Source organism: Diabrotica virgifera, chromosome 8 (genome assembly GCF_917563875.1).
Source record: "Diabrotica virgifera virgifera chromosome 8, PGI_DIABVI_V3a".
NCBI lineage: Eukaryota > Metazoa > Arthropoda > Insecta > Coleoptera > Chrysomelidae > Diabrotica > Diabrotica virgifera.
The window spans coordinates 228,202,182-228,225,333 of NC_065450.1; the positions used below are offsets into that span (position 1 = coordinate 228,202,182).

The 23,152-nt window shown below is 32.5% G+C and overlaps 3 protein-coding genes across 4 annotated transcripts in view; 2 read left to right on the forward strand and 1 right to left on the reverse strand.

Annotated features, from left to right (window-relative positions):
* LOC126890643 (activating signal cointegrator 1 complex subunit 1) overlaps positions 1-9,397 on the forward strand; it is a 23,342-nt gene extending 13,945 nt beyond the window's left edge. The window contains exon 2 of the mRNA XM_050659739.1: positions 8,287-9,397. Within this exon, the coding sequence (XP_050515696.1) occupies positions 8,287-9,375 (1,089 nt within the window). The 3' untranslated portion in view covers positions 9,376-9,397. The remainder of the gene's footprint in view (positions 1-8,286) is intronic.
* The window catches only part of LOC126890644 (bifunctional methylenetetrahydrofolate dehydrogenase/cyclohydrolase, mitochondrial), a 26,459-nt gene extending 10,015 nt beyond the window's left edge, over positions 1-16,444 (reverse strand). Inside the window, exon 1 of one of the 2 annotated variants that reach the window (XM_050659741.1) lies at positions 16,105-16,444. In XM_050659741.1, coding sequence (XP_050515698.1) covers positions 16,105-16,118 — 14 coding nt within the window. In that variant the 5' untranslated portion in view covers positions 16,119-16,444. Of the gene's footprint in view, positions 1-15,688; positions 15,922-16,104 lie in introns of those variants that run through there. The other variant, XM_050659740.1, reaches the window with a different exon arrangement.
* Positions 16,445-20,999: 4,555 nt separating this feature from the next.
* On the forward strand, positions 21,000-22,228 carry LOC126890645 (thioredoxin domain-containing protein 15). The gene is made up of 2 exons (XM_050659743.1): positions 21,000-21,171; positions 21,227-22,228. The coding sequence occupies exons 1-2, from the start codon at positions 21,129-21,131 to the stop codon at positions 22,105-22,107; spliced, it is 924 nt and encodes a 307-aa protein (XP_050515700.1). The 5' UTR covers positions 21,000-21,128; the 3' UTR covers positions 22,108-22,228.
* The last annotated feature ends 924 nt before the right edge of the window (positions 22,229-23,152 follow it).

A 23,152-nucleotide genomic window follows, 5' to 3' on the forward strand; every position in this document is an offset into this window, starting at 1 on the left:
AATAACAAACGTTTGTTGTAGAAATAACAAACGTTTGTTATAGAAAAAGATAGCAAATACAAAATAAGTGATTGATGTGATCGTTCACATGGGTATTCTTTCATTTTTCCGAGTGTATTTTCTTTACTGAACTATGCTATGTACAGGATAGAAAACCAAGAAAAACATTAAAATAGCTTTTGAGGTGTGTTACACGAAAAATTTTTATGATTCAATGGAATGAACAGGACTATGATGAACTTCAGGGAATGGTACAATAATTGTACAACATTAGACCCTTTTTGGAGCGACAGCTAATAAAATAAGAATAGCTGTGATGATAGCCAACCTCCGATAAAAGAAGGAACTTTAAGAAGAAGACAAGTCTTTCTGCCCCTGAATTTGTTTCTAGTCTCATATATAATACTACTGCTTTATGGCAAAGGAACGTAGCAAGAAAGTGACTCATGCCAGATAGGAAAAATTCAATTCACTGATATCCTCTAACTTATCAATAGTTTATTTGTTGGAACTATAATTTATTTGAAATAACCTCGTTATTTATTCTTATCACTTCTTTCAAAATTGTTTTTCACTCAAGCTTGACGTGAATTGAAGTAAGATAACGTTATCAACTTGGGAGGTGTGGCAGTTAGAAACCCAATGGATTGGTTAATTGCATGTTAGCTTGACTTTGGAAAACTTTGATATTACTGGTTTATAAAAGGGGTTACATATGTCTTGCGGGTAAAAAAAGTGACTTTTTAAAAAAATTATATCTCGAAAACTAAAAATTATTTTTATTTATAATTGGAACATGTAAAAGTATAATACTTAAGGTACTCTCAAAAAAATTTTCAGCCAAAAATATTCAATTTTGTAGAGTTGACTGCAATTTTTCGACAACAGTCCTTTCTTTGCGGTGGGCAGCATAACTAAGTCCAGGCTGATCTGAAATCAAAAAGTTTCTTCTAGGTTATACCTCTGGCTAGTGAATGAACGAAGGAATTTTTATTAGATGAAGTTGTTTTTGTTTTATAAAAAAACTACTTTAAAAATGGTCATTTTTGAAAAAATGAGAAAAATTGGGATCGAAAATGTGTTTAAACTTATGTAAAATCTTCAAATTTCATTTTTTTTAAATTCCTTCGTTCATTCACTAGCCAGAGGTATAAACTACAAGAAACTTTTTGATTTTTTGCTTTCAGATGAGACTGGACTTAGTTATGCTGCCCGCCGCAAAAAAGGGCTGTTGTCGAAAAATTGCAGTTAACTCTACAAAAATGAATATTTTTGGCTGAAATTTTTTTTGAGAGTTCCTTAAGTACTATACTTTTACATGTTCCAATTATAAATAAAAATAATTTTTAGTTTTCGAGATATAATTTTTTTAAAAAGTCACTTTTTTTACCCGCAAGACCTATGTAACTCCTTAAAACCGCATCTGCTTTGGCTTTGCCTTGTGTAAGTTTAAACTTATTTTCGGATTCTTATGACGACATTCAAGCCCTCTCTTAGTACTCTTTCAGACTAATACACCGGTGTCCGCCAAATTGCAGCAAAGCATTGTTTTAAATGAACGACTACAGACAAGCCACTTTGAGTATCTGGCTGATTTTAGTGGCTCTTCAATGCTTTGCTGCAATTGAACACCGATGTCAGACACCAGAAGTTAGAGAAGCATTATTTGCAGTAAATGTGCTAATACAGAGATGTTTAGATGTAAACCAGGACATCTATGTCTGCTTTCTAGATTATAATCCGTTAATAAAACTACTAAGAACAAAGAACATCGACACACGGGATATAAGAATAATAAATAATCTGTATTATGAACAAAAAGCTGTCATAAGAATAAATAATTTAAACACCAATAACATAAAAATCAAAAGAGGCGTTAGACAGGGCTGTGTCTTGTCGCCATCACTGTTTAATGCATACTCAGAAGATATATTCAAAAAAGCATTAGAAGATGAAGTAGCAGGCATAAAAATAAATGGCCTACCCATATGTGAAATTAGATACGCCGATGACACAATACTAATGACACAATACTAACGATGACAAATAACAGAAACTATTACAGATATACAAAAAATTTTAGATAAGGTTGTTGCAACGAGTGAAGAATTTGGTCTGTCACTAAACATAAAGAAAACTAAATTCATGGTTATATCAAAGAAAAATATTAGAAACATCAATCTACACGTAAATAATAAGACGATAGAACGAGTTCAGAATTATAACTAGGGACAAACATTAGTGAAACAAACGATTATACCAAAAAAATCCGAATTAGAATTGGAAATGCTAGAAGTGCATTCACTAATATGAAACAAATATTATGTAGTAGAGACCTCAGCCTAAATCTTAGAAAGCGAGTACTAAAATGTTATGTATTTTCTGTTCTTTTGTATGGTGTGGAGACATGGACTCTCAATAAACAATGCCTCAATAGATTGGAAGCATTTGAGATGTGGACGTATCGAAGAATGCTGAGAATCTCCTGGACAGACAGAATAACCAATGAGGAAGTACTAAGGAGAATACAGAACAGCAGGGAGATACTGGATTCCATCAAAATAAGAAAACTTCAATACTTGGGTCATATAACACGTGGTGACAGATATGAACTCCTAAAATTAATTATGCAGGGAAAGATTCAAGGAAGGCGCAGCATAGGTAGGAGAAAAATGTCCTGGCTGAGAAATCTCAGAGAATGGTTTGGATGCAGCTCAACTGAACTCTTTCGGGCTGTAGTGTCAAAAGTGAGAATAGCAATGATGATTGCCAACCTTCGTCGCGGAGATGGCACGTAAAGAAGAAGAAGAAGAAGAAGTCAGACACCAATGTCTTAGTCTGAAAGGGTACTTAGTCGTTCAATGCGAAATCTGTCTACTACCATTATCTTTGACTTGCTTTTTATTAATTTTAGTCGATTTTCTTGCTTTCGAATCTACTATTTCGTCCGGACAAAGAGCCTGTTAGTTTTTCATATTCTTGAGCGCATATTAGTACCTCTTCATTTATTATCATTGGTACACCGCCTGGTTATTCTAATATTTTTGGACCGAGTCTTTTATCTTGAAAGAGGTCTTCTATAATATATTTTTCCCGTGTTCCGTATTTTTGTTTCGTTGTCTCTATGTCTCGGCTGCTATCTGTCCATTTCCGTCAATTAGTTTATTTCCCCTGTCTGCGTCTGCATCTTCGGATGATTTCTCTAATCTTCCTATGTCTGTTTAACAAGTCATGTAATGCTTGTAGATTTTCTATTACATACACGACATTTCTCGTTCAATCAATGTTCTTTGTTTTCCTTATTTTCTTTTGTATTTCTCTAAGTATCTTGACATAACCTTATAGTAGGGGAGGAAAGTATGCTAAATGTGCAGTCACTCGAGCGCTTTGGAGACCTATTGGGTTGTGAAGAGTAGGTTCTAAAACCAAAAAGTTAAGTAAAATTTTCCATTTTAGTGGGGACTACTCATTTTTTAATTTAATTTTCCATTTCCAACAATGGTTTTTTCCGATTATAGCGCCATTTATCCAAAATTCGAAAAAATGTTTCAAATAAAAGTTACTTATTTTTACGTAAGGAATCCGAATCTGCAATAACAAATGGAGACTTCTATTTAAAATTTTAAAGTAACCCCCCAGCCCACCTCCGTAGGGGTTCGTGTTTGGTGCCATTCGATAGATTTTTCAAATAGATTGAATAAGTGTACTTTTCAGTTTTTCGATCTGATGTTCATTTCGCGAAATATCGCGGGATTCGTATTTAAAATTTTAAATTTACCCCCCACCCCTCTTGGTGTGGAGTCGTCTTTGTTATCATTCGATAGATTTTTGACAAATATTGAGCACGAATTTTTTAGTTTTTAGATCTATCGTTCATTTCGCGAAATTTTGGCTTTTTTCTTGTGAAACTTTGTTACTCACTTATTTCCTTACGCCCCGCCCAAATCGTCAGATTTTTGAAATATACACTGTTTTGCATGTACTTAACTTAGTACCTTATCTTAATCTGACGATTTCGAGTTTTTCTAAGGATAGATTTTTTTTTCGGCCCACCCTTAACGAACGCCCCTGTGTTTAGAGCGAATATATGGTAGAGGTACATCTATAAGGTACCAGGTTTCTTCCCATATAATAATCTGACGCGCTCGAGTAACTGCAAAAATCCCCGCTTGGGCTCCCCTACCATTATCTTGTTTTGTCTACAGTTTTAATGATCTTTCTGTTCCCCATAAATATGTCATCGGTCATCCAGTCTTGTTAGTAGGTATCTCTTAAATCATGTTTTAAATTTTTCATTTATTGTTTTTCTTTCGGAATAGATCAGTTTTCGTGGTTGATATGCAACTAAACAATGGAAATTCCCTACATCACTTAATCTATATTGTTCTAATTACATAATGTAGCATCGTAACAACAAAATTGGTTATCATTGCACCAAGTGCAACAGATTATTTGTAAGACAATTCCACAAATTGGTCTCGTAATTTACAGCTAATTGTAGAAATAAAGAAAACATATTATCTTCCTAAAAATAACTGATGCAATTCATTACATAGTTTAAGCAAACACGATGTAAAAACATTGGAAATTTTTCTTATCGGTCGGCCCCGTAACTTTTGGTATTTTTAAGACAATACGTATGTTAGGCATTGACAATATTAGTTTTATCAAATGACGTTTAAGTTTGCATCATATTTTTAATTTGATTTAAATTGTTTTCTAAATTTAAAGGACAAGTGATACAATGATAGAAAGGTTATTGACGTTGGTGAAGTCAAATGCATAGACGTTGTGGTACTGTCGTATAGATATTTAAGTACCAAATATTCTATCTATTGCCCTTCATTTGTCCAAAGTTGCACGTAGGCCTCCCCCTTATTTTTCCACTCTTCTCGGTTCAGTGCTAATCCTGTCCATCTTTCCCCTGCGTATCTTTTTAGTTCATCCGACCATCTCATCTGTGGTCTGCCCTTTCCTCTTTTATGGTCCCAAGGTCTCCAGTGGGTTATCGCTTCATTCCATCTTTCATCTCTTTGTCTGCTGATGTGTCCTGCAAATTTTCATTTGAGAGTAGCTGCATGTTTGTTTACGTCTTTCACTTTAGTTTTATTTCTGATCCATGTATTTTTCTTTCTATCACTTAGCTTGATACCCAGCATCTGCCTTTCCATTGCCCTTTGAGTCTTGGCCATCTTTTCCGTATTTTCCTTTGTGAAGGTCCATGTCTGTACTCCATATGTAAGTACTGGTAGAACACATTGATCATATACTTTTGTGCGGAGGTATTGGGTATATTTCTGGTTTTTCAGGATACAGTTCATTTTTCCGAATGTCACCCCATGTGAGTCTTATTCTCCTTTTTATTTCTGCTATTTGATTTTCTTTACTCAGTTTCATTATTTGCCCTAGGTATATGTACTCCTTGACTTTCTGTATTGTACTTGTTCCTATTTACATTGTTTCTTTGTACTCTTCTACATTTGTCATAAATATATTTAGTTTTTGTGTAGTTCATTTTAGACCTATCTCGTTTGCCTCCTTGTCCAATAGGGAACTTGCATAAATTTTTAAATTCGGAAAAAATGTTATAAATCACAATAGAACATAATTTAAAACATGTATCAAAGATAAAAAAGTTTTGTTTGTCTTTCGTTTGGCCCCTAAAGACGATTAAAAATTCAAATTAAAACAGGTGGTCCAAAACGCATCGTGACGTCACTTGGTTTTACATTTACATTTTTCCAATAAAGTAAACAGAATTTTAAATTAGACGTTATAAACGTCAGTAGAAAATACATTTATGTGACGTTACAAGTGTTTTTGATCGTTTGACCTATTCATAGAAAATTTGTACTTTTACAAAATGGTTTTATTTTCAATAGTAAACCTTCGTTCCTTTCCTTCAAAAACAGTATAAAACTACAATTTTAACAAACTGGTATATATTATTACAATGACATACGATAAATGTCATTAGAATATAAATATTTTTGACTTATTCCACGACGATGAGCTTGCCAAATACCCAAGTAGGTGGAGGCCAATAAACTAAAGAATGAGAAGAAGAATATACCTAAATATAAGGTTGTGTCTAGGTATACGCTAACGTGTACGCAAATAAAAAAGTTGTCAGTGATTTCTTATTTTTTATTTGTTTAGTGTTTGTTTTTAAATTAACTACGGAGTGCGGACAATTATTTAGTTCTTTTAATGAGTTTAAGAACATTTTAAAACAGTACGCAAAAGATAAGGGACTATAAATTAATATATATATATTTTTTTTAGTTATAAATGAAATAGTATTACCGTAAAAAATAATAATTAACTTGTTTTGAAGCTATTATCCTTGTGGCATTTTTGTAATCAACTATTCTAAATAGGAATTAAGTCACAATTTAACTAAAAAATTGATTTTATTAACGTTTCGACTTCTAAACCGGATGTCGTTGTCAAAATACAAAATATTATTAAATTACAAAAATGTTGTTGCTTAGTAAAAATTTTTTTTTAATAATTTATTTAATCTGACTAATTTTTGTATTTTGACAATGACATCCGATTTTGACGTCGAAACGTTAATAAAATAATTTTTTTAGTTAAATTGTGGCTTATTTTGCATTTAGAATAGTTGATTATAATAATTCACTTACGTATAAAAATTATTTTAACAATATTTTGTACCTACATGTCATGTCAACTAAATACATATAATTATTTTGCTAAGCTAAATATATACACATTGATTTATTATAATTAAGTTTGAAACATCTGAATAGTTCTGCTTCCCTTCCCTTAACAAATATGTTTCCATCAAACAAACACTAAACATATCAAAATAGCATGTACCAAAATATATAGTCACTGCGCAAGCTAAATAATGACGTCACTGGCTTGATGAAGTTTAATTCGCGTCTACCTAACTTTTTTATTTGCGTACCCGTTAGCGTGTACCTAGACACAGCGAAATATAACCATAATAAAAACTAATGCAAAACTATGTGACGTCACGTGCCGTTTGAACTATTTTATACCGCTGAAGACTTTAAATATGTATTTCTAAGTTATTATGAGTTTTTGAAGCGTGCAATTTTGGAAATCTCATTTTTAAACAAAACTGAACATTATTATCTAATAAGAAAAAAATGTGCAAGTTCCCTATTGTTTCATCATTTCGTTAAGGACTTTCATATTGTCACCGCTATGTCATCCGCATATCTCAGGTAATTCAGCAGTTGTCCATTGATGTTGGTTCCTCTGTTTTGTCATTCAAGTTTTCTGAATACATCTTCTAGTGCTTGTGTAAATAATTTTGGGGATATTGTGTCCCCTTGCCTAATTCCTCTATTTATTTTTATTGGTTATTTGGTGTGGACGTTTTACTGTGATTGTTGCTTTTTCTTAAATGTTTTTCAATATTTCTGTGTATCGATAGTCGATCCCTCCATTTATTAACGAGGATGTATGGCTCACTGCTCAATCCTGTCAAAGGCCTTTTCAAAATCCATAAAAGCAATATATAGCGGTATTCTGTACTCATTAACGCGTTCAATGAGTATTTTCATTGTTAGCAAGTAGTCTGTTGTGCTGTATCCCTTTCTGAATCCAGCTTGATCTCGAGATTGGTATCCGTCTAGCTTTCCTGTTAATCTGTTTGTTATAATTTTTGTAAGCAGTTTATACATGGTGTTCAGTAGTGTTATTGGTCTATAGTGTTGTTGGTACCAAATATTGAGAAGAAGTTTATAAACCTAGATAAGAAATAACAAAAACGAAAGTCGTAATAGGGGAAAATATATTAAATAGCTCTGTTAGTCTTGGGATTGTTAGTCTTGGGATTGTTACTGTCTTGCTGTTTTCAAAATTTCGGCAATTATACCCTCGTATCCTAGAGCTTTATTATGTTATAGCTCTTTTAAAACACTTTCTATTTCGAATCCCTCTATATTTGGCAGTTTCTCTGAGCCCACATTCTTTATTTTTCTTTTGATGTTCTCTTTTGTTGGTTCATTTGGATACCTTTGCGAGCTGTACAATGTTTTGTAGAAGTCTTCAACTATCTTTGCTGTTATTTTATATTTATCCCTCTATTTTTTATTATAGGTGTCTTCAATTTTGATAATTTTCTGAAAATGTCATAAGCCCCACAGTGTTGGGCTTAGACATTTTAAGCATCTGTTGTTCTTTGTGAACATCCATCTTTTCGTCTAACCCCACTGAGAATTTCAATTGATTTTCGCTTGTATTAAAAAAATCGTATAGTAAGTAAATTAGACTTTATATTTTCAGATGTACCAAGAAACGACAAGACGAGATTTCCCGGACTTTTTCACTGAAAAGGGGCCCCTGCAACTTAACGTAACCCCTATCAACTTCGGCAATTCCACATACTGGATGTCGTCCCTAGCATGCAAACAGAACGAGGGTTTTGCGCCAGCCCCCCTCCGTCCATACGAAGACAACGACACTGGTTTACTAGATTGCCAAGATATGGAAAACGATTACGAAATAACCTTGAACCAATCAGGAAAATACGTAACTTCTTTCTATGTTCCTTCTAGTTTGTTACCATACATTATTGGAGCAAAAGCATCTAGACTGAAAAGCCTGGAGAGAAGCACAAACACACAGATCAAGGTACCGAGACCCAACGAAAAAGGAAATGTCAAAATTATGGGAGAGCAAGAGCGGAAAGTAGCCTCAGCTAGAACTCAGATCTCCTTGATTGTAAATCAGAGAAAAGAGAAGCTGCCTATAAGCCATTTTGTATCGATTCCTATGGTGTCTGATTCCGTAAAAGCAAAAATACTTGAATTCAAAGAGAACATACTCAAAGATCCTGCTAGGGGAATTTCAGATTCAATTTTTTTAAGTTCGGAAAAACTGCATCTCACTATAAGCACTCTAACTTTATTAGACGATGAAGAAATAACAACAGCCAAAAAAGTGTTGAGGAATTGCTATGAAGAAATCATATCCAAAGCATTCCCAAAAAATAGGACATACAGCATACACATGAAAGGGATTGAAATCATGAATGATGATCCTAGTTCCGTAAATGTGTTATATGGAAACGTAGAGATGGATGATCAAGTCCAGTTCCAAAACTTGCAATATATTGCCAATAACGTAGCGGATTATTTTGCTATGTCTGGATTGGCCAAGAGACAATATGATAGAGTGAAGTTACATGTTACAATTATGAATTCTAGATACAGGAAGCCTGAGGAAAAACAAGAAAGTTTTGATGCAGAAGACATTTTGAAAAAATACAAAGATTTCTACTTTGGCGTTGTTGAGTTCAGAAGTATTCATCTGTCTGTAAGATTTACTAGAACAGAGGGTTATTATGAAGATGCTTTAGTAATAAAATTGTAAAAATAAATTATTTTATGCATTACCAGGACTATTTTTTACATCCTTAATAATACTTTCTGTCTTATATATGTTCCAGCGATATGTTGTTTCTATTTTGGGCTGTCCTTAAGTTCTGAGTGTTATATTTTTCCAAGGTCTTTTCATAAAATTAGCTACATAAATTGTATCAGCTGCATCATTAAAAAAAAAAAGAATGTGTGTGTACTTTGTACGCACGTAAGAAGTTATACATACTTCTATTATAATATAATCTCACTTCATATTATGATTTCAACGAAATCAATATTCCTATCTACTTTAAACAGTTTTTTTGTATTGTATTTAAATATTAAACTAATTTTAGAAAGAACTAAAAGAATACCCAAAAATTTAAAAAAAGAAAATAAAATATGACTTTGTCCGGATTTGAACGGGGGACCTCTCGATCCGTAGGCGAATGCTCTACCGATGAGCTACCACCGTTGTGTATACATACGATCATTTCCAGAACGAGGGTTTTGCGCCAGCCCCCTCCGCCCATACGAAAACAACGACACTGGCTTAGTAGATTGCCAAGATATGGAAAACGATTATGAGATAACCTTGAACCAATCAGGAAAATACGTAACTTCTTTCTATGTTCCTTCTAGTTTGTTACCATACATTATTGGAGCAAAAGCATCTAGACTGAAAAGCTTGGAGAGAAGCACAAACACACAGATCAAAGTACCGAGACCCAATGAAAAAGGAAATGTCAAAATTATGGGAGAACAAGAGCGGAAAGTAGCGTCAGCTAGAACTCAGATCTCTTTTATTGTAAATCAGAGAAAAGAGAAGCTGCCAATAAGCCATTTTGTATCGATTCCTATGGTGTCTGATTCCGTAAAAGCAAAAATACTTAAATTCAAAGGAAATATACTCAAAGATCCTGCTAGGGGAATTTCAGATTCAATTTTCTTAAGTTCAGACAAACTGCATCTCACTATAAGCACTGTAACTTTATTAGACGATGAAGAAATAACAACAGCCAAAAAAGTTGATGGATTCGACCGTTACTTGATGGAAGTTCATTTTATCTAACAATAAAACACTGAAAACGTTCGTTTTCTATACTTCCACAAAATTTATTATAACTTGCAACTTATTATACTAACAAACATGAGTTCTCCGTATATCATAAACCTACCCATACTGACACAACTATACACAAATTATCATCCCATCCTACACAACACAAGTTAGCAGCCTACCATAGCATGATACATAGACTGACAGAAATTCCCATGACAAAAAATAACTTCGAGATAGAACTAAACATCATTAAACAAATAGCAGTAAACAACGGCTATAACGAACAAACAGTTAACAAAATTTTAAACCAAAAACTCCATAAGAAAACCCTGAAACTAGTGTATCCACCAACACAGAAAGAACCCAGTACCTTCTGCTCTCTCACATATACTGGCAAGATAACAACAAAAATAGCCAGATACATAAAAAAGAAAGGAATAACACCAGCTTTCAGAACTAACAATAACTTAAGCAAATATATTAAGAACAATAAAAGCCGAAAGAGAAAGCAACTACAGAGTGGTGTGTACAAACTAACTTGTGGTGACTGTCCGAAAACGTACATCGGTCAAACTGGCAGAACTTTTGACAAACTATAGCAGAACACAAAAGGGCATTCAACAATAGAAAAACAGACACTTCTACATACGCACTTCACCTTCTAGATCATAATCATTCTTTCAATGAAGAGTTTCAAATTCTACATATTCAAAATAAAGGCCTTAAGCTATCTTTTTTAGAATCTATGGAAATTAATAAACTGAAAAATACAGATATAATTCTGAATGACCAACTCGAGACAAACAGCTCCCCACTCCTCAACCTCATCAGTTGAAGACTTAAAAAGGCAAACACATTGTAAACTATATCACTTGAGAAAGGCACTCTGCCGAAACAGCTGGCTGTAGTCATTTAGTAATAATAAATTTTGTGGAAGTATAGAAAACAAACGTTTTCAGTGTTTTATTGTTAGCCAAAAAAGTGTTGAGGAATTGTTACGAAGAAATCATATCCAAAGCGTTCCCCAAAAATAGGACATCCAGCATACACATGGAAGGTATTGAAATCATGAATGATGATCCTACTTCTGTAAATGTGTTATATGGAAATGTAGAGATGGATGATCAAGTCCAGTTCCAAAACTTGCAATATATTGCCAATAACGTAGCAGATTATTTTGCAATGTCTGGATTGGCCAAGAGACAATATGATAGAGTGAAGTTACATGTTACAATTATGAATTCTAGATACAGGAAGCCTCAGGAAAAACACGAAAGCTTTGATGCAGAAGACATTTTGAAAAAATACAAAGATTTCTACTTTGGCGTTGTTGACTTCAGAAGCATTCATCTGTCTGTAAGATTTACCAGGACAGAGGGTTATTATGAAGATGCTTTAGTAATAAAATTGTAAAAATAAATTATTTTATGCATTACTACAACCATTTTTTACATCCTTAATCATACTTTCTGTTTTATACACTAGGTACTCCAAGAAATTAACACACCACCTTAAAAATGGGTCATTTTTGATGTCTCGAATTTCCTAAACCTGTTGTCCGATTTAAGTGATTTTTTAATATGTTATAGCCTTATTCTTTAATAATATCGCTGTAATAATAATGTTGCTAAACGGGTAAATTGTCATTGTATACCGTGTGTACCAATCAAGCTGTGTTTTTTCTCAAAGTTCACCACACCCTATGGAATATTCTAGCATTTATAAAATACTGAAATTAAAACCCAACTATAGCCTCAGGTTTTCTTAACATTCTTTTTTTTTTTATTAATTCGCTTAAGTTGGATAATAAAAAAAGTTAGGTACTTTAAATAGCCATGTTCTTCATCAATACGGGTTGTTTCTAAATAAGTGCGAGAAACTTTAAGGGGTAATTCTACATGAAAAAATAATGACAGTTTGCTTTATAAATATATGTCCGCAAATGCTTTGTTTCCAAGATACGGGATGTTGAAATTTTTCTTACAAACTGACGATTTATTTATTGCTCTAAAACCGGTTCAGATATGCAGATGAAATTTGGTATATTTTAAGGGATAGTTATTGCGCATTTCTTGACATAGAATTAAAATTTTTATATTCTACATTGGCGCGCATATGGGTCATATTACCCGTATGAACGAAAATGGTGAATATAAAATTCTAAATTGTGTCAAAAAATGCGCAATAAATAAATCATCAGTTTGTAAGAAAAATTTCAACACCCCGTATCTCCGAACCAAAGCATTTGCGGACACTCGTTTATAAAGCAAACTGCCATTTCTTTTTCATGCAGAATTACCCTCAAAGTTTGTCGCACAATCTGTATTAATCAAAATCTTGGCTAGTTGTTAAAGTACCTAAGTTTTTTATTAACCAACATTAAGCGACTGAATCAAAAATCAGAATGTTAAGAATATCTGACTGAGGCTATAGTTGGGTTTTAATTTCAGTATTTTATAAATGCTAGAATATTCCACAGAATGTGATGAACTTTGAGAAAAAACACAGTTTGATTGGCACATCCGGTATACAATGACAATTTACCTGTTTAACAACAATATTATTACAGCAATATTGTTCAAGAATAAGGCTCTAACATATTAAAAATTCACTTAAATCGGACAACAGGTTTAGGAAATTCGAGACATCAAAAATTACCCAATTTTAAGGTGGTGTGTTAATTTCTTGGAGTAGTGTCATGTGCCAACAATAATTTGTTTCTGTATATCGTCAAAATTGAATATGCCTTATCATATTTGTCAAATATTATAGTCTAAGAGCGATAGGCAGATCTATTCTTATAAGAACGGATGATGACAGAGCACCTAGTAGAATCCTTAGCAGAACTATGGTGAGACGTCAGTCAGTAGAACAATCAAGGAAGAGGTGGATAGACGAAGTGAGAACTGATGCTAAAGAGATATTGAGGGTGGGTAACTGGAAGAGAGCAGCCAGGTGAGATACTTGGAGGAGGATGCTGGGAAAGGCCAGGGCCTGACTTGGACTGTAGGGTCATATGAGAGGGAGAGAGAGAGAGAAGAAATCCAAGCAAGAACTATTACTGGTAATCAATGTTCTAAAGAAGTTCTAATTGCTCTAAAGAACTTATGAAGAAGTAAAAATGTATCTAGTAGGACTAAGATAAGAATATACAAGACAGTGATAAAACCTATAGCATTATATGCCAGTGAAATATGTTAATGAAAAAATCTGAACAAGTCATGTTCTAAGTGTGGGAAAGGAAAGTCCTCAGGAAAATATTTGGAGGAAAGCTGAAAGCTACGAAATGGAATGTGGATAAAATGACTATATAACTAGAGAAGATGTATGGAGAACTGAAAATCATAGGGATTATAAAATCACAAAGACTGAATGAAAATAAACCTAAAGAAAACTGAATACCTAACAACTGGGAATACAGAATTAAACAGTTGGAAATAGACAAAGGTAGAGAAATCAAAGGAACAGAGTACAGTAAAACCTCGATATAACTGACTAATTGGGGGGGGACAGGGTGTCCGTTAAAGCCGAAAGTCTGTTATATAAAAATAGGCTTAAAATAAATCAAAAATTTTTTTGACAATATGTGCACTGTACTTATATAAATAAAAAAGACAAAACACAAACAAGTTGTATTTAATTGTCTTATTCGTGGAGTGACGTTTGCTGTTTGATATTGATGCGCTTGCTTTCGGTAATCCTGCTTTGAAAATGGAATCAAGTTTTGTTTGCCCTTTTGAAGTTTGCTGTTTTTTTATAATCACTTCTCTAAAATTATGCTGCTCTCTTGTATCATCTGCTTTATCTTCATCATGTAATACAACCATTACTTCATCTAAAAACTGTCAGCATTATCTTCGTTTGGTTGCCAAAATTACTCCCTGATCCATGAGTTGAATAAGCGGTGTTGTATTTTTTTTTTGATTTTTTGAACAAAAAAAGTACATTAAAAAATATAGGTTAAAGTTGCCTTCTTCTGAACGTAGAATATTTTCAGAGGGAACGTTATCTACAATCAATAAACCTTTCACCTCTTCCGGCGGTATTCCCAGTTTCTTCTCTTAAAATTTTCTTACTGCAGATACAAATTCTTAAAAGGGAACCAATTTTTGATCCTCTCCTTGCTGATTTTTATTGACGAATTCGATTTTTCTAATTTTTTTTTATGTTCAAACTTTTTTTGAAAGAAGTCCGTTAAATAGATGTCCGTTCTATCGAGGTTTTACTGTACAAGTATGTACAGTCAGAAAAATGAAAGAATACCCATGAACGAACATATAAAGCACGCTGTATTTTCCTGTCACCGTGTCACAAAGAAAATTGTCCAGTGCAAGTATATGTAACAATAATTATTACATGTACTTGCGCTGGCCAATTTTTTGTGTGATACGGTGACAGGAAAATACAGCGTGTTTTATATGTTCGTTCATGGGTATTCTTTCATTTTTCCTACTGTATTTATATTTCATAATATAAAACAAAGAAACAACAGAAGAACATATAAAAAATAGACTAGGACAAACAAAAGACTGCATACAAAAATTGAACCTGGTACTGTGGGATAAGAACATCAGCATAACAACAGAAAGAAGATTATATAACACCTTATTCTCACTTATGGGTGTGAAAATTGGACAATACATAAGAAAACCAAAAACACAATAAGAGCAACAGAGAGGTAATTCCTAAGGAGAAGCTGTAGAGTAATAAGAAGAGATACAGTAAGTAACATACAGATTAAGAAAAGAGTGGGAATGAACTCAGATATAAGAGACTACACTGAACAGAATAGATTAACCTGGTATGGACGTGTCAGAATAGCAGAGTGAGCAAATAGAATAACAGAGTGGAGCTCGATAGGAAGAACGAAAAGAGGCAGACCCCAAAGATCTTTCAGAGATGAAGTGGACGAAGCAATGGAAAGAAGAAATCTGCAGGAAGGTGACTGGCAAAACAGGAAGAACTGTTGAGTGAAGGAATACAGTGAAAAATGTGGAAATCCTTGGTATACCTACTGAGATGGTTAGGACATATTCAAAGGATACCAATCACGAGACTAACTAAAAGAATACTAACAGGAGGAATAGGAAAGACAGGAAAAAAATCTGCAAAACAAAAGCTGCCCTACATTTTTGAGGTTATAATTTTTGAATTTTTAATTCTGGTTTTTAAATTTAATTTAGCACATTGTTATATTTTTCACCAAAATTCGAACCTCTTACACCAAGCACGAAAAGCATAAGCATAAAAGACTACAACATACCTTAATGTAAAATAAAAAGATGCATTTTTCGGAGCTTTTTTGTAAACGACCGAGACATTTTTTAAAACTATTGACAACGTTTTGCCAAACAGAGTCATTTTAAGTCTGCTGAAGCTGAAACTGAAAGCATTTTGAAGCCTCGTTATTTTTCCCGATCGTTACACAGGTATTTTAAGGTTATGTAAAACACCTGTATGAATAATGAATAATTCTGTTTAGCATAAAATGTGTAACTTTCCACAAAATTTAAAAAAGATAAGTATATTACAGATAATGAGTTTCCTGGTGTATTTCCGTATCATTTGGTTTACGTTAATTACCCATAACATATGAGATAAGAATTAATCGCTGCAAGACCTTTTGACCCTTTTAACACGTGATTAAAAATGAATTAAAATAGAGAAATTCATACATACCCGTTAGTTGTCATGTTTTCTGGAACGTCAAACTGAATTTTAAGAAAATTATAAAAATTAATGAAAGGCAATTAAAATCAGTTAAGAAATGTGGTACCACAATAACTCAAATCGATGTCAATACCTTTCCTTCTATTATAATACCAATACCAGAAATGATAATAAATGTCCCAGACAATAGATTGAAAATTGAACTATGCTCAAATCAATAGTTTACTTTAGATTAAAAGTAAATATGCACAAGGCATATAATTTGATGATTAATAAAAGAGAAATCGAAAGTTTTTCCATATAACAAAGTCCAAACAAAAAATATAAATATTCAATTATTCAATGCCCTTTCCTATTTGAAAATTGTTTAAAGAGTTCAAAATATATTTGAGAGATGGCGTGGACTACGGAAAACATTGTAGGAATTAGAAAGGGATTCTTAACACGTTCACTGCCACGTAGGTAATAAAGGAGTTAACCTTCAGATGACCAAGCGGGGGAAATTGTGACCCCAACGTATGTTTTTCTTTAATAAATTCAAAAGTATTTTCAATTTTTAACTCATTATTTTTTTATTTGACTTTAATATCATGTTTTGAAATAAAAAAAAGAATGTGTGTGTACTTTGTACGCACGTAAGAAAATATACTTCTATTATATGATTTAAACGAAATTAATATACTTTTTATTTATATTTTGTTTAAATATTAAACTAATTTATACTTACTACTTCTCAAACATTTTTATTAGAACAGTGCCAAAAATTAAAATAATAAAAGAATAAAACACACACAAACACATTAAACAAGCCACAAATGATGTCTGAACATTAATTGTCGAAAATTTTTTTAACTAAATACGTATTTTCTGAAATAATAAAGATAGGGCAATTCTGCGTATACCAAATGAAAGTAGAAAACTGATACTATCAAAATGTAATAAAATACGATAAAAAATTATCTAATATAGTCAAAAATCCTAATGCCAAATTTGTGAAATTTTGTAGTTTAAAAACATTTAGAATAACTTTAAAAATATTGTCAGTAGAAAAAGTCATTTTACATATTAGAAAAGCTGGTATTTTACACGAATTTTTAAAAAAGTACAGTAGAGCGTCGATAATCCGAACTAATTGGTACAGGGGTAGTTCGGATTATCAAATTGTTCGGATTATCGAACATATGTTCAAAATACATACAAAGCTCATAAACATAGTACATGTACATATGTATGATACGTTTTAGTTACAAGGAATAAAACACCTGCATAATAAACAAATATATTGTATGTATTTCTGCATAAACAAAACAAAAAATAATGTGTGTGTACTTTGTACGCACGTAAGAAGTTATACTTCTATTATATGATTTAAACGAAATTAATATACTTTTTATTTATATTTTGTTTAAATATTATACTAATTTATACTTACTACTTCTCAAACATTTTTATTAGAACAGTGCCAAAAATTAAAATAATAAAAGAATAAAACACACACAAACACATTAAACAAGCCACAAATGATGTCTGAACATTAATTGTCGAAATTTTTTTAACTAAATACGTATTTTCTGAAAATACAATTATATAATAAATATACTTACAATCATAAAATGTATTAAAAAAAGCAAAAAAGAAAGTTTCTATTGGGACTCGAACCAGCGCTGATAAGAGCGGTTGGAATTCATTCGCCTTCTCCGCTTAGCCATGGACACTATGTGTCATTATTTACGAAGATCGACTAACTAAACGGATTAAACTTGAAAATTGATCAAATTATTTTAATTTTGAATTGAAATGATTTAGAATTGAAAAAATACAACAAAACATAGAGTAAAAAAACAATATATTAGGTGAATATTGATAGAAATTTTGATGGTAATCAAATTATATAAATAAAAGTATTACATACTATGTATTTTGGCAGATCAAATAGGTAGGTTTATACCCATGATACATTAACAATTATTACGTACCTGTTGCTTTTAAAAACTATTTAAAAGTCACTACAATATTATAAACTTTTTTGTTTCTGTCCTCACAACAATAAAACTAATATATTATACATTTGTTTACCTTTACCTTTACCTCCAAACCACAGCTGCCATATCGGATAATTTTTGACATGTCATTTGAACATCCAATCAGAACAAAGTTATAATGCGCATGCGCCGGGCTGATAGGTTTTAACATATAAAAAAATCACCCTTTATCGCCGGTAAAGAAGTATACCTTCAAAAATTCCCTATATTTTACGAATAAAAAATATATTCTGAAGTTGATGTTTAGTAAAATACCGTCTATTATGTGTAATTCGAAGTAGTTTTACGCTAATGACGTCGACTTTGCAAAGTAACAAGACACTTACTCAACATACACACTACACATGACACTAATACTCATGTTGTGACTGGCTGAATGACATAAAGTCCATGCCATAAAAAAAAATAAAAAATAAAAAAAAAACTTCATTTTTTTGTTAATTGTTATTTTTGACATTTTTGACCCGGGGTCATTTTGCCCCCCTTGGTCATCCGTGTAACAAAAAAAGGTTGGTCATCGGAAGGTTAAAGGACCAGCAATGATGTTGCTTCACAGCATGCCACATTGGTCCGATGGGGCCAACAAATATTTTGTCTTACCAGGCTATGTTGAGATTATAAAAAGCATCAAGCAGAGAAAGCTGGAGTATTTCGGACATGTAATGAGAGGTCCCATAAAATATATAGGTTGTTGCAAAATATTATGCCGGATTTATACTCAGCCTTTGCCACTGCTAATGCCGCTGTCGGAAATATTGCCGGAAATAGGGCTTTTCATTCACAGTCATTTGTTTCGAGCTTCTGTCATATTTCGTATAATCCGTGTATATTAATATTATACACAGATTATACAACATTTGACAGAAGCTCGAAACAAATGACAATCGATGAAAAGTCCTATACGATATCGACGCGAGTGAGTGTTCACATCAGTCCTCACCAATTAGCCCGATCAGGGAACGCAAAATTTTACGAAAACCTCTAAAAAAATAAAGGAAGGATGAAAATTTGGGAATAGGTAGTTGAAATTGTCTATTATTATATCAGAAAAAGTTTACAATTCTACATCCCCTCCATTTTACAAAAATTTAATAATACGGGGTGAAAATTTTTTTCTCGGGGGTGAAATAATATACGTTCAAAATAAGTCCGGAATTGGATAAAATGACTAATTCTAAGTAACTTTTGTTTTATAGAGTTTTTTTACTAAGTCAATACTTTTCGAGTTATTTGCGAGTGAATGTGCAATGTGTTCATTTTTAACCAAAAAGAAAATGTTTTTGGACGGTTTTTCGGAGATAACTCAAAAAGTAAGTATTTTAGCGAAAAAATTTTATTAGTAAAAATATAGCTTATAAAAAATTGAAAAAATTGATGTATGAGTGAGGTCTGCAGACCCAGTAAAAGCAGAGTTGCAGCTAATGAAATGTAGGTTTTTCTTCGTCAAATTCCAAATCGAATATTTCAATGTGAAATAACCAAAAAACGGAGCACTTCTCGGAGAAAATTAATTACAACTTTTATGTTTAAAAAAGGTTTATTTTTGTTTTTTAAAAAAACTTCTAACGTTAAAAGTAAGTGAGTTACGCTCAAAATATTGTTGGTCCCTTTTATTGTTTGGTAAAAAATGGCGAAAATCCCCCCTTAATTAGCTTCTCAAATAAAATTAATCATTATACCGCTTTACAAGTTACTTTACTTATGTATTGCTTATATTATCTATAAGTTTCATTTATTCAAAGTGCTCAGTTTTGAAAAAAAATTGGGTTTAAAATAAAACATTTTTTTTTAATTTTGAAAAAAATTGTAATTGTTTATGGACTTAACTTAAAAACAATTAGGAATACCAAAAATCTCAAAGAGTAATAAAATGTACGTTTTGCTTTTCTGAATATTTTTGATTTGTGTTTTCTTGTTAGACAAAAATTGGTTATGCTATGGCTGTTCAAAATTTGCCTAAACTCTTGATTAGTTACTCGTTCAAGCCATCTTAACTACAGCTTTTTCAAAACGAAGCACTTTGAACCGATGAAGCTTACAGATCATATAAATAATACTTTTTTTTGTTTTGATTGTGGCCTTGGTTTAGAACCTTTAGCCACGTAATTTCATACAAAATTGTCCAGTATACACTTAAAAATAAAGAATAATAAAAAATAAAGCTTACAAATAACAATGTCTACTTACTATGTTAATAAATACAACTATGCTATTTTTTTATAATACTTTTATAATACTATAAAAGTTCTCCGTTTTTGGGTTATTTCACATTGAAATATTCGATTTGGAATTTGACGAAGAAGAACCTACTTTTCATTAGCTGCAACTCTGCTTCTACTGGTTCTACAGACCTCATGTATACACATTCTTTTCAATTTTTATGGGCTATATTTTTACTAAGAATATTTTTTTCGCTAAAATACTTACTTTTTGAGTTATCTCCGAAAAACCGTCCAAAAACATGTTTTATTTTGTTGAACATGAACATATTCACTCGCAAATAACTCGAAAAGTATTGACTTAGTGAAAAAACTCTATAGAAAAAAAGTAGTTTCTATAGAGAAAAAGTCCCAGATCCGTAAGGTGGCTGTAGTTTTAAGACCCCTCTAAACATCTAAAAAATCGAGGAAAAAATATTTTCAACAGTTTTGGAGCAATCTTAAAACAATCGGTTTTATTTTGTAATTTTAACACACCGTAACTTTTTCTGTCACAAATAGACTTATTTTCATCTCTAAAAATCGTGGTATAATTTATTGTCAATATTTTTGCGACTCCCTGTATATTACCTACAGATAAAATATAATTTTTCAAATAGACAACTTAAATATAAGTGTCTGTAAAAATGGTTGCATACATTTATGTTTTCATTCAATAATCAAATGTCAACGTCAGCTGTAGGATCAATGTCAGAATCAGAAAAAAGAAAACAATTTGGTTAAACTTTAAATTAAAAAAAGCTTATGAACTCTTCAAATTTTTAAGATAGTTATGAATGGTTTAAAAATATTTCTTTCACTTTTTCTTTTAATAGGTAAGACTATTTTAACCGTTTTGCTTTATGATCATAATAGCACATACATTTTTAGGTGTTTTGATTGGTAAAATACATAATGAACAAATTCTGGACAATTTAGAAACTACAGAGCAGCCCCAAGCTATTGACGAAACACTAAACAATGTCGAAGCTACTACTGATATACCCACTACAGATAATAAAGAGGTTAGTGAAGTACCAGAACCTGTAACAGACAATGGGGATGTCAGTGAAGAATCACTTGCAGTAAAAGAAGAACTTACTAACGAATTTCCTGTCCAAAATTCTACAGCAAATTCAACAGAAGTGGTTAATAAAACACAAAGATTTGTACAATGTTTGCCAGCTATGGGAGACATCGAAGTACAGCTAACGAACGACACAGAGCTCATAAAACTGTTACAGCCTGATCCCAAAGTAACCAGCAGAGATGCTCCTGCGATGTGTGTTGCCGTATTATTCTATTCAAAGTATTGCCCGTTTTCTACATTAGCAGCACCACACTTTAACGCCCTACCCAGAGTATTTCCAGACATAAAAATGGTGGCTATAAACGCTATGATGTATCATCTCTTTAACACTCAGAATGGTATTGTAGGTGTACCATCACTGCTATTGTTCCATAACGGCAGATCCGTTGGGAAATTCAACCATTCAGAATATACTCTTGAAAAGTTTTCGCAGTTCATTTTGAAACATACAGGTATTTCCCCAGTAGAGAGTGTAGCTGTAACGTCATCCGATTTCGCAGGACCAGTTGTTAATGTTCCTGCCAGGGACTATGATTTGTTTTTGATACTTTCTTGGTTGTTTATCTTGTTGTGTGGGGGTTATTCCTTCACGAAATCATCGTGGTGGAAGTGGATAATTGAAACGGTTCAGAGTAATTGGAGGGAATCGGAAGTACATGCACAGCATGAACATATGGAGTAAATAATTGTGATTTTTTGGTGTGGTTGATGTATTTATTGTACAGTAAATAGTTTTGTTATATATTTTAGATTTTTTTATTGTCTTACAAATCGTATGCCCTTAATAAAGTGATAAGATTTTATTATAAGCAGTTCTATATTAAGATAATAATTTTTAAAATACACAGAAAAATAAGGGATTTGTGGAACATATGAATGTTAATATGTATAAGGAGTCTCTCTCTTTAACCCTGACCCCCGCAGGCAGTGTAGTGGTCTATGTGATGTTGTATATTGCCTGTCTCTGGTCATTTCTTTTAACTCATGCATAGGTTTTTTTGCATATTCCTGTAATTTGATCGATCCATCTTGTTGGGGATCTTCCTCGTGATCTTCGGCCTTCCACCTTTCCTTGTATAATGAGTCTTTCCATGTTTTCTGTGTTTGCTCTCATAACATGTCCAAAGTATTTTAATTGTTGGAGATGACTTTACTGGAGGGTCGTTGGCTAACTTTTAGCTCTCTTAAAATTGCATTATTTGTCCTATCTGTAGCATTTGTAGCATTTATCTCGAACAGAACATTTCAGTGGCATCTATCTTTATTCTTTCCGATGTTCTCAGGGTCCAAGATTCACATTCACAGGTCAGTATTGGGAATATTAAGTGGTTGATTAACCTCATCTTGAAATTTGACACTCCTTCCATATTGGCATTTGGCTTTGACATTTTATTTTTTTTGTGTGGATGATTGTTATGTAGAGATAGTGCAAACACTCCTAACCATGGAGCTGCGCGAAGGCGGATATTTTCACGTTGAGAACAGTGTGTTTCGCATGGAAGTGCGAAATTTTGTCTACTGCGCCGTGGTCACGAGTGTTTGCACTACCTCTAATACATATATCCACTATCATGCCCTTTGTCTTTGATATGTTTAATTGCAGACCAAATATTTGACTTTTGTTTTCAACCAGTCGTATAAGATCAATCAGCTCTGCTTGACTATTTGCAAGAAGGGCTGTGTCATCTGCAAAACGTAGGTTGTTTATTTTATAACCATTTACTGAG

Excerpts from the sequence above, each read along its gene's own strand:
- LOC126890645 (XM_050659743.1), top strand. The coding sequence starts at position 21,129 with ATGAATGGTTTAAAAATATTTCTTTCACTTTTTCTTTTAATAG. Across the intron at positions 21,172-21,226 it reads TTCACTTTTTCTTTTAATAG|GTGTTTTGATTGGTAAAATA; the intron begins GTAAGACTATTT and ends ATACATTTTTAG.